The following is a 12723-nucleotide window of genomic DNA, read 5'->3' as shown; positions in this document are numbered from 1 at the left end:
ACATTCTTCAAACAGAATAAAGCACAAAAAACACTTGAAAGGAAAATAAATTAATTTCATCTAAATTTTTTAACCTCATTACTGTATTCATTGAAAATACTCAAGCTTTATTTTCTTCTCTCTGATTGTGTTTTCTCTTATTTAAATATGAGGAAAATAAGACAATAACATACTGATGGTGTGATCATTCAAAACTGGGGGGAAAAAAGTCATAATGGTAAACCATTATTTCCATCTAAAGTACCATGAAATTATTATACACAAGTTACAAAATAACTCTATATGACCCCCTGCTCATGTTAGATAAGACAATAAAAATCTGATTTTTTTTTTCCCTTTAAAGTTAGCTACTCTTCCTAAGAAAGCTGGATTTACCTTCTTCACAAGGTGATATAGTAGGTTTAAGAGATGCAACCTTTCTTTTAATTTCTCCCTATATTTAGAGTGATGCTACTTTATAATATTACCCTCTTTCTGAATTTCATCATAGGGAGGATATTATCTCAAGTATTTGCTATTGTATTTTATGTTAGGTTTTCACTTCATAGTCTTTATCACTGTAGTAGACAAACTTTCCATAGTACAGAATGATATGAAATTATCTTTCCCTTCTCCTTCTCCCCAAAGAAGTGGGGGAGTGGGGGTAGAATATTTCTACTGACCACATTAGGTCACATCACACACCAAATCATTTTAATTGAAGCTCCCAACTAAGTTTCCTATCTCTGCCACTGTCTACAGGACAGTCAGGCATTCTCTTCAGTGAAGTGCTGTATAAGAGTTATCAGTCATCGTCTCTGTTCAGAACTTTAAATGAACCTGCAGCTATTCCAGCCTTGCAATGCATATAAAGAACAAATAATTCAGTTCACAGAAAAATGTTGATACGAAGCAGAGTAGAAAAGAGAATTTTGATAGGTTTCTCATACTCTGCATGTTAATGACACTCATTATAGTAAAAATAACTGGACTTTGTGAGGTTTATATCCAGATATATCACACTGCTAGTCAGAAACAGCAGGACAGTTATTATCTAAAGCCAAATTATTCTTCTTCAAATGGACAAACCCAGACAAGAAAGACAATATTACTTATGTTGCTATGCAAAAGCTCTACCATCACTGAGGATGCTGTGAACACAAACTGAGTGACAGAAGAAATCAATTTTCTGCCAGAGGACTGCAAACAATTTGACAGGCTGCCTTCTTTTTGTCTGTGGCATTTCAATCTGCCATAATATACACATACATGCTGAAGAAAAAGTAGAGTCATAGATAATTTTCCATGCTAGACTTGTTTTCCTATTTCTGGTATGTGTATTCAGATCACCTTGCCCACATTATTTTTCTGCATGCAGAACAACAGGATAAATTCTCAAAGTTTTATCTATCTAAACTGGTCTTAGAAGTACTGAAATGTTTAGCAGCCATCTAACAGCAGAACACTCTTTCACACTTGTTGCATGTATCTCTCTAGAACAGAAATACTTCAGCAGAGAGTCTTGTATGAATAGTTAAATGAGAAGTATATGCTCATTTATAATGGATCATATACAAATATCTCCCCCTACCCCCATTAAAAAAATATGACAGAAGAAAATAATTCTAATGAACACTAGATTAAAGATAAAGTGATACTTCATTTGGAATATTCAGTACAACACTTCCAGTCAGCAAAAGGCAACAGGGAGCACCCAGTAATATGAAATCCATGAGGGGTTTCTCAAATTAAAAAAAATCCCTGATGGATTAATTTCACTTGACTGCAGACAAAAGACATAATGAACACTTTTATGATGCTCTGAAGGAGTAAGAGTATCACAGACAGATGGATCCTTAAGAGCTCATTGATAGTCTCTCAACAATGATGGCAAAACAAAAATATCAGGCTTTCTTCATCCTGGGAACACAAATACAGATGTAGGTGAACTTCATCCTCTGCTTTCTGTCTTAAAATTTCACATCTCAGTTCTAGTCCAGCAGCAGTAGGACTCTTTGGTTAAGCTGTTCTGACAGAGAACATTGAGACAGACACATGGATCCCATCACACTAAGGCAGGGGTCAGAATGGTGCCAATTCCTTGGCAGGAAAGTGGACAGGTTGCTCTTATCTCACGACAAAAATCTCTGGATTTCCACATATCCTAAACCTTGTTAAAAACCAATGTCATGTTCACAGAACCATGACTACAAAGTTTTCAATGCCTCTCTCAAGTGTTAGAACTGTAATTTGGAAGCAAGACTACAAAGAATACATTACACTATAAAGATTGTCGCATTGAAGTTAATGCAAACTTTAAACTCACTGCTAATAAGATTAAGATGCTCAGAACCAATCGTATTTCATGTTCCTTTGCATCCTCCAGGTCTTGTCCAGATCTCAAAAGAATCTCCTTAAGGTACAGCATATAGGATTGCTCATGGTATGATGGCACTAACAGCAAAAACCAGCGACAATGACAATAGTGGAAGAGTTGAGCAAAAAAACCCCCTTCCTCACATTAGAAACTTGTTTCTCTCCTAGTTAGCAAGTTGGGGGTTTTTAGGGTATCACTCTTGCTTTTAAGTGCTGCAAGAGCATAAAGCACCACGTTTGCTCTTTCATTTGGAAGTAGGGTATGACACAAAGGGAGATGGAAGAAGATCAAAAACTCTAAGCAGCACTATTTACAAGAACAAAGAAGAAAAATGTAGGTTTTTTTAAGGACAAATAAACATGTTTTTCCAAACCTTGCAAATAAAAACCAAACCAAACAACATGAAAAGACAGCTCCCAGAAATGCCTCAGCAAGTTATTTTGAAGATGAAAATTGTACTGCTTCTGGTAGGACATGTTGTTGTGGCAACAGCCATTGCTAGGCTTCTGCTACCTAAATGCCTGCATGAGTTACCCACCATTTCCAACAAAAATGCCTTTAACTCTGTTCAAGGGGGAATAATTATGTGCGGTCGTAAATTTTCCAAAAATTCACAAATGCGCACACATAATGGAACAATATTGCAAAGCCAACGCTTTTAACTTAAAAGCATGTTCCAGTGAACAGGATGAGTTCTGTGTATTAATTTGTTTGGATTGTCCTGGCTTCCCAAACTCAGAGAGACGTAGCTGCCTAAATATGAAATTACAGGTAAACAGGAGCATAAGCAATCCAAGAACTCACCTGTTACTGTTTAATTTTCTGCAAAATCCAAACATTGAAAGCAAACAACTACTCACAACTAATAAACAAACCAAACCAACCAAACAAAACCCACAACAAACCAACGTACCAACCCAACCAACCAAAAGAAACCCGCCAAAAACCCTGAAGAAAGATTTTTGGGCTTAACTGAGGAAGTGTGCTTACCTTAATATACCTACAATTTTTTTAATAGCACATTGGACAATATCCTTGGGAGAAAGACCTAGATCTCCAACAGCCACTTGTAACAACTGCTGTATCATGTCCAGGGGCTGACCATCTATACACATAGCTACTGCTTGCTCATGGATTTTTTCTTTCTCTGACCTTGACAAATCATATAAATAGCCATACTTCTGTAGTGTATCCTGTGAACAGATAATTTTTGAACACTAATCAGTGTTACTAATCAGTAAGACCTGCTTATTTACAGGGCTGTATCAGAATCTTCCTTTCTACTAAGAATTAACATATACTGAGAAAAAGAAGAGATTGATGGAAGTGAATTTTCAAAAACCAGGTCAACAAAATCAAAAGTAGAAAACATTAATAAAAATGACAGAAGAATGATGTCTATCATTGCAAGTCATGGTAACACTCAAAACAAACATTTGATCAGTAATCATTACCTGTTCGCTGTTTTTCAAGTAAGTGATAAAACTGTGATTGAGTGTTTCCAGATGAGCAAGAGATTGTTGCAAGTGACTCAGAATTTCTTCATAAGCAACAGATGGATTTTCCCCATCTTTCATGTCACCCTCAGAAGTTTTTTTTCTTGATTTCTCAGAAAGATGTTTGAGTGCCTTAATAGCCTTCTTAGTCACTTCTATCCTGGCTTCAACTGGCAGCTGAAAAAGATTGCTCAATTATTTATTCATTCATCACCCATATGCTAGTATTTGCATTACAGCAGTGCCTAGAGGTCAGGTGGCTCCACTGCTCCACAACACAGCATAAAATTAAAGGAAGTATTTAATGAAACAACTTTATTTCTTATAAGTCATTTATTTAAAAATTATCAGTATTCCATCACTTTCTTCCATTGTCCTTCCTTTTACTGACACTGACTCTTGCTCATTTTAAACCATATGAAACTTCTTTTCCTAATAATATTTATTACTTTTGTAGACTGCTACCTCATAAGCTTTGATTTTTAATTCTGCATTGAGAGATATCCAAGGACCACTTTATAAGACTAACTAAAAATTAAATTGTTTGCCTTTTCCATCTAACTTATATCTGAGAGAACAGTGTCAATATACTGCCAGTTTAGAAGTCATAATGCCATAAACATATACAGAATAAAGCATTCAGAAAGAAAAGGAAAAAAAGAATACAGGTTCTTCCCAAGACTATTTTAATTTTGCATTCACATCTGCATAGTGCCAAAATGCAGCACTATCGACATATCATTTCTCTGGTTATTTTATTCCAAAACATGAATTGCTATCCTCTATACTTCTAGTCAGCTTCAGTAATGAGATTTGGTATCACAGCCAGTAATAAAAAAAAGTGTAGCTTAGGGGCTAGTTTATGTTTTGGTTGCATGTGAAGTTTTATTTTTAAAAAGCTTTTACAGGTTAAAAAGTTTTTTAAATTTATAGGTTGTAATGTGTAATGAAAATCCTAAAAAATCTCTTTTAAAACCAAAGAACATCACATACTATTTCAGCTCAACAGATTTCACTCTTGAGGGTAAAAACTCATCTCATAAGCCCATTCTTCTCAGAGTATGGAAGTATTTATTAATAGAGCACTGTGCAAGTAACATTCACTTGTACATGACGATGTTGACCTTGCTACTCTTATTGCCAGTGATTGACATGCAACTTCAAGATTATGGAAACAGCTCCCCTCCTTTTAATGCCACAGAAACCTGAGATTCTGGCAACACTGAAACACAGAATGCTTGGAAGGGACCTCCAGAGAGCATCTGGTCCAAATGTCTACTCAAACAGAGCCACCTAGAGCCCCTTGCCAAGGACTACGCTGAACAACTACAATGTGGGAGACTCTACAACCTCTCTGTGCAGTGTGGGCCAGTGATCAGTCACCCTCATAATGAAAAACGTTTCATGGTGTTCAGATGGAATTCTTGGGTCCAGATCCCACATCTGCCATTAAATCACAGAATCATAGAATGGCCTGCGTTGGAAAGGACCTTAAAGATCATCTTGTTCCAACACCCCTGCCATGGACAGGGACACCTTCCACTAGACCAGGTTACTCAAAGCCCCATTCAACCTGGCCTTGAACACTTCCAGGGATGGGGCAGCCACAAATTCTCTGGGCAATCTATTCCACTGCCTGACTACCCTCGCAATGAAGAATTTCTTATTAATATCCAATTTAAACCTACACTCTAGTTTGAAGCCATTCCCCTTTGTCCTGTCACTACATGCCCTTGTACAGTTTCTCCCCATGTTTCTTGTAGGCTCCCTTCAGGTAATGGAAGACCACAATTAGGTTACCCCATAGCCTTCTCTTCTCCAGACTGAACAATCTCAATTCTCTCAGCCTTTTCTCATAGGAGTGGTGCTCCACCCCTCTAATCATCTTGAATGCCCTCCTCTGGACTCATTCCAACAGATCAGTGTCCTTCCTGTGCTGGGGACCCCAGAGCTGGATGCAGCACTGCAGGTGGGTCTCACCAGAGCAGAGCAGAGGGGTAGAGACACCTCCCTTGAACTGCTGCCCACATTGCTTTTGACCCCAGCTTTACATATTACACTAACCAAATGTCATGTAGCCATAAGCCAACCAGACATACTAGAATGGAAAGTAATTACATTAGTTAATTCAGAAGCAGGTTAAACAGCTATGGAATAACAAAAGTTATTCCAGTTCCTACAGGGAGAGAGAAAAAGAAGAGGAAAAGCAGGATAAAGATAGTTTAACACATGAAGGAGAGAAGAAAGAAATGAATGAGCCAAGGTAATCCCTGACCACCTCCCAGAAGCAGGGCAATGCACAGCCCTCCTCCAAGCAACAACTATCTTGGAACACACCCTCCAACTCCTTGTAACTACTGAGCATGACATTACATGACACAGAATGCACCTTTGGCCAGCCCAGGTCAGTTGTCCTGGCTGCATCCATGCCCACTTTTTGCCCACCTTACAGCCTACTCAGGGCTGAGTTGTTGCAAAAAAAGCCTTGACACTGTGCAAACAGTGCTCAGCAAGGGTCAAGATGGTGTGGTATCAACTCTGTTTTAGTTACAAATCCAAAGCACATCCCCGCTGAGGCTGCTATGATGAAAGTTAACTCCATCCCTACCTGACCTTGTACAATTCATCTGGAAATCAGTGAAAAAGTTTTAATGTTTGTAAGGAACTAGTTAAAGAAAAGATATTATTCATGAAGTTTCCTATTACGCAGTCTTGAAGCAGATTTAACTAAAATAACAATATAAATAAAAGGCAGAAAAAAGTATCTTGCACTTATACTAAAAAAAGAAGTACTGTCAAATATCCATGAAGAAAACAAGGTCAGACAAGACAAACCAACTGAACTGAAGCACAGTGATAAAAAGCGATAAAAAGAAGACAAGTAATTCAGAAAGTAACAACTGAATGCAGTCACGCTACGTAAGAACACTATTAACACATTTCTTGTACACCTTCAGGCAATGTCATGCCCTGTCGTCTTCCTTAAGTGTTTTATGCAGCGTTAAGAAGTCAATCAGACAGACAAAAGATAGTGAACATTATTTTGAGCATTTTTTTTTTAACTGAGCTATTTATACTATTATTTTAAATGGCATTTAAAGTCATTCAATGGTACTAAAGTCAAGAAAATTATTCAGGTTAATATCCAGTCGTAACAGGTTCCCAATCCACACCTGTCAAAAAAGTATTACTGACTCAGAGAAAATAAGTCAACATTTCAACTAAAAACATTGAGTTGCAAGCAAAGTCCTTTTTTTTCATCAGAAGTTGGAAGAGAAGCTAAAAAAGATGGATTAGTAAAAAAAAAAGAAAAAATGTCGTCAGCCATAGTCTGAATGAATGTGCCTGAGCCTATGTAATGCTGTGAGGAAGAGCCCATGTAAAGAAAATTTCAGCTTTTCTTTCTCTACAGAAAACTTAACTGGTGATACAATCACTTTTTACTCTGCTTTTGCTATCTAAAGCTGTAGCCTTTTCTTCCTAAGCAACATACTGTGCCAATCTCCATTTGTAGTGTATGCCAACAATGAAAACACAATGATTAAAAAAGACTATTTTCAGATTGTTGTGGTTTTGTTGCATTGGATTTTTTTTCCAGAGTACTGTTAATCAAAAAAACATCAGGGCAGTGACCTATGAGCTCTGAAACAGATGGTTCTCTGGAGACATAACCGACTCTCTAGCACAATGAACAAAATGCTTACAACAAAGGAATAAAAAAAAACCCCAACAAATTACCTAAAATGCTTCACAAAGATCACAGAGAGGGGAATAAATGAGAAATCATCAGAGCAAAAAGTTGATATGATCATTACTATAATTAAGAATCTATGACAGCAGTATTATTTAAAAGCAAATAGAGCTGCTGGAAAAAAAGATGACAGACTTAAAATGCATGCAAAAATATAAGTAGTAGTTCCAATGAATATTTGGAATATCTGCCATATAGGGAGAAATCTGTTCCATACACACAAATACCCTATTCTTAACATTACAGAGGTGGACTGGATTATTATTTAGTCAGAAAGACTTAAATAGTTATTTAGAGTTAAAAGCATTTCTGGGTATAAATGCCACAAGCAGGAACCCTCTCACTGCTTGCAGCAGTGAGCTGCTGCAGTCAAAGGATCAATACTTCAGTCCTTCAATGTGTGAGGAAGGTACTGACAAAGTGTAAAGGACTTTATCTGTTTCATTTACCACAAACACAACAAAAATATAGCATCAATCTTCACCTTCTTCAACTACATTAACCGTGTTACTTTGGGTCTATGATTTATTGAAGTCCCACTATGATGCATCTCTTCTCACACAGTTCCTGCCATCCAGTGTCACCGTGTCTATAAACCCTTAAGGCCCGAATCTTATCTTCCAGGTGGTAACTCACTTCTACTAATTCCAGGTGGTAACTCACTTCTACTACATTGTAGAATGTCAGAGATTCTACTCAGAATCTCTAAGCTCTTAGCACTTAAGTGCCTAACACTGTGTCACATCTTAAAATACAAGTCAGCGTAACAATGTTTGTTGCCTTTTCATTAAGTGCAAATTTCTCATCCATTTCTCCAATTTTGACATTCTCTCATCCCCTTTGCACAGTCAAGCACTGCTCATTCATCCTCCTTTTCATTCAATTCACGAGAAAGCTAAAACAAAGAGCTTGTTGAAGGGGAGAGGTGAAGAAGAAGGCCGCTGACAAAGCCCATCACGTTCCTGTCTTTCTCAGTAAGAACAAGAAGCTGCAGAAGCCAGTACTAAATCCCTGTGGTTTTGTTCCCTTTTGCATAATTCCACATTCTGCCCCCAGGTTCTCTGCCATATCCAAGTGACACACCAAGTAGAAGAAGCTGCCTATTGCTTTGCTGGCCCATCACCTGCCTCTCCTTACTACTATTGACATGTTGAAACAGTGGGGGATATTCTGATGTCTGTTTCCTAAGCTCCCATGTGGTGACAACAGCAATGGTACCTTTGAAGTTGAACCCATGCAGCCTACCCTGTTTCATAGCCAACCTCCCATTACTCCTTATCACTTGAGACTTTTTTTGATTGCCTCTGACCAAAAGGGGTTTTTCAATGGAGGTGTTGTTCCACAAGAGTAACAGTGGAGTACATCTCATCTTCTCCTTGGACTACTCTCTCTCTCTCCTTTCCTGCTTTCCCATTCTGAAGGAAGGAGTGGGAGGAAGATGAGGGGTCTCAGCCGTTTCCTTTTTTTTTTGTCAATTCACCTCTCAGCATTCCTAAAAAACATACTTGCGCTAGCCCACTTCAAGCTTCCTCTAAAAAGAAATCCACAAATTTTCTGTATGTGAGAAAACTCAGTTGTCTCAGTGACAGTACAAATTATTTCATGATAATGACCATGGTTTTTGCAGCCTAGTTAAATATCATGCAAATCACACGCCATGACATACATAACTATGCATCTGCTACAGGAATGGGAAACTGATAAAGTACTTGGCCATAGAACTGGGCTGGGAAGAAAGTGTCGAGTCAGAGATTAAAAGAGTGAGCACATGACCAGAGCAGCCTCAAACTAGATAAAATTTAAGTAACAGGTGCAAACCTAAAGGCAGCTTCTAGGCATGAAACATTTTTCAGATTAAAGTTAGAGGAAAGAGATCTCAGAGAAGTTTTCAAGGTCTACAATGACAATTTCTCATTGTACACTTCCACTCAAAAACTGGATGGGATCCTGAGGCAAAACTAGTTGCAAGTTGGTTAAACAGCTGTTTCACTCCCAAACCCAGTGCAGGGGACATACTAAATCAGATCATTTGACCAACTGTTTCAAGCACTTCCTGAGTATCTTTCATGGCCAAAAAAGAGAACATATTTCTACTACAAAATTCTGCTTGGCCACTAAACACAATAACCCTGCCATCAGTATATCTTTCTTGCTACTCCTACTCATCTTAAGAGAATAGTGAAACTTGAAATTCCCAAGACACATTAACAGCAAGTTTCAAGTAGTCACTAGCAGTGGTGATACATAAGACAGTACTTCCTTCTCATTAGGTAACAGTTATCCCCCTGATATCTCAGTCCAGGGTCAAGTCTGGCAATTAAGGTCCCAGGATGAGCCTCAGTCTTTCCTGGTAAGAATGAAAAAGTACTATCATGGGATAAAAAGGATCAAAACACCTAAACCAAGGCCAACAGTTCTGCTAAACAGGCTTAAGAGACAGCTGATGGAACTAGTGATAAAATGTGTTGGTCTAGCATGACAGTCAGTTCACAGCACAAATTTTGTGCTGACAAAGCTGCTTATTTTCCAAGCTAGCAAACTTTTTTTCACCAAATTCTAATATAGATAGAGGTTAGATAAGTTGTAATAAACCTATACTAATATCAAGGGATCATTAAGACAGTATCCAAAGAGGGAACAAATTGAAATTCACCTCAGGAAACATCATGAATAAAATCCTCAGAAAAATTATCGCAATACAGAATTAAAAAGACAAACACCCCCCCCCAAACTAAAGAACACCTCTTTATCCCCTTTTCATTTCAGATAAAGTTAGTGAAGACATCTCTAGATCTTTTAATAAGGTAAAACCTAAGAAATCTCATTTCTCTTTTGTGTGTCACAGTACAGATACATACATGAGGAAACTTTATGCTGAAAATGTCCTTATAAGTAGGTTTCACTGGTCAAAAAGAAACTGCAGATCCGATAATGTATGTTACAGACATGAAAGCACGTTCTTTCCAAACCAGGCTTTCAGCCAGATGGAGATTATGACAGTTTACCATTTATACTATTACAGTGCTTAGAAACCATATATATTTGGCCCAGAATTCTTTTCTCTGTGGAGCATCTTATTCAGAATGCAAAAGCCTAGTACTAAGTAGAAGCCTGTGGCACAATGACTTTTAGGATGAGTACAAATAAATAAACAAATACAACCACCCAAAGGCAGTGGAGCCTTAGTGTAGCAAGGAGAGTGCATAGCAAGCTCACTACCCTGGACTTCAGGAGAGCAGACTTAGGCCTCTTCAGGGATCTACATGGTAGAGTACCATGGAATAAAGCGAAGAGGGAGTCATGAAAGCTGGTTGATATTCAAGGCTAGCCTTCTCCAAGCACAGGTGTGATGTATCCCAACAAAGAGCAAGTCAGGCAAAAACTCTAGGAGGCCTGTGTGGATGCACAAGGAGCTCTTGGACAAACTCAAACACAAAAAGGAAGGCTACGGAGGGTGGAAGCAAGGACAAGTACCCTGCCAGACATACAGAGAAATTGTCACAGTAGCCAGGGATCAGGTTAGGAAAGCTAAAGTGCTGTTAGAACTAAATCTTGCCAAGGATGTCAAGGGCTACAAGAAAAGCTTCTGTAGGTATACCAGTGATAAAAGAAAGACCAGGGAAAATATGAGCCCTCTCTGGAAGGAAATGGGAGACCTGGTTACCTGGGACATGGAGAAAGTTGAGTCACTCAATGACATTTCTGCATCAGAAATTGGTGGATGCAGGAAGAGAAACTGATGTCATCTACCGGCAATGCAAAGCATGACATATGGCACACAAACTGGAGAGACAAGGATTTGACTCAGTGGATAAAAAATTGGCTGGATGGCCACATGCAAAGAATTGCATTAACAGCTCAATGTCCAAGTGTGTGGAGAGCATTGACAAGTGGCATTTGTCAGGGTCGGTATTGGGACTGGCACTGTTTAGCACCTCCATCGAAAACATGGACAGTGGGACTGAACCCAGAGGAGGCCGTAAAGATGTTCAGAAGGCTGGAGCACCTCTCCCATCAAGACAGGCTGAGAGAGCTGGGGTTGTTCAGTAAGTAGAGGGCTCTGGGAAGACCTTAGATCAGCTTTCAAGTACTTAAAAGGGGCATGCAAGAGAGCTTTCTACAAGGGCATTTAGTGATAGGAAAAAGCGAAATGGCTTTAAACTGAAAGAGGGTAGGTTTAGATTAGATATAAGGAAAAAATGCAGCAACCCCCCATGGCAAAGGGGTCAGAACTAGATGGTCTTTAAGGCCTCTTCCAACCCAAACCATTCTATGAGTCTATGAAATACACAGTATCTTATTCTCTGCTGAACAGGAATACAGGGACTTTGGGGTTCCATCAAAAACTCTCTTATCCGCAGAGCTAACTCCTCTAACTGAATAAAAATCCTTTTTTTTTATATATAATGACAGCCATATAAAGAAAAGGTAGGAATAGGAAGGTAGGTTCATGAATATACCTTTAAAGAACATAAAATGAAAAATATAACATTTGCTGAGACTTTCTTCTTGATAATATGAACTATGCCTCACTTGAGGACTAAAATTCTTAAAAAAAAATCTGCTTACCTTTGTGACAGCTTTTGAAGAAAAGGTAATTTCATCAATGAAAGCGACAATATCACCTGGATCAAGTCTATCGAAGTATTTTGAACACATATCATATGCATGTAGCCACTCGTCCATGGTTTCTGGTATCTTTTTAATGAGATGGTGATCACCATTCCAAAAAAGTTTTGGTAACCAGACAGTATAAACAGAGCTTGACGACAGCATGCTGCCATCTTTTTTAGGAATTTTGGGAGCCAGTTTGGAAATAGATAAGATATTTTGACTTGTAAGGATAGGCTCCAGTGTTTCCAGAGGATTTTCATTTTCATCTGTTAGTTTTTTGTAATTAAGACCTAGTGACAAAAGGAGGAAGAGGTAGAAGTTATTAACAATTAAATCACTCAAACTCTACAATTATGTATATAACAATCAGTACTACACTAGTATCCACAGAACTAGAAAGACTCTAGCCCATCCCCTTTTACAAACTTACATACTGACAGAATGGGATTTTATGATGTACTGATGCATGTGAAATTTCTCAATCCATGGAATGTATTTTAACATTA

General features: G+C 38.2%; 1 protein-coding gene across 2 annotated transcripts in view; it reads right to left on the bottom strand.

The window, feature by feature from the left end:
* NBAS (NBAS subunit of NRZ tethering complex) overlaps positions 1 to 12723 on the bottom strand; it is a 167042-nt gene that overhangs the window by 47041 nt on the left and 107278 nt on the right. For both annotated transcript variants that reach the window (XM_051778244.1, XM_051778245.1), the window contains 3 exons: positions 12173 to 12507; positions 3811 to 4029; positions 3347 to 3549 (listed from right to left, as the gene is read on the bottom strand). In XM_051778244.1, the coding sequence (XP_051634204.1) occupies positions 3347 to 3549; positions 3811 to 4029; positions 12173 to 12507 (757 nt within the window). The remainder of the gene's footprint in view (positions 1 to 3346; positions 3550 to 3810; positions 4030 to 12172; positions 12508 to 12723) is intronic.

The sequence above is a fragment of the Manacus candei genome, unplaced genomic scaffold, assembly GCF_025592945.1.
Source record: "Manacus candei isolate 608988 ecotype Guabito, Panama unplaced genomic scaffold, ASM2559294v1 h1tg000011l, whole genome shotgun sequence".
Taxonomy (NCBI): Eukaryota; Metazoa; Chordata; class Aves; order Passeriformes; family Pipridae; genus Manacus; species Manacus candei.
Note: the sequence above shows the minus strand (reverse complement) of the source record. Positions and strands in the feature narration are given on the sequence as shown.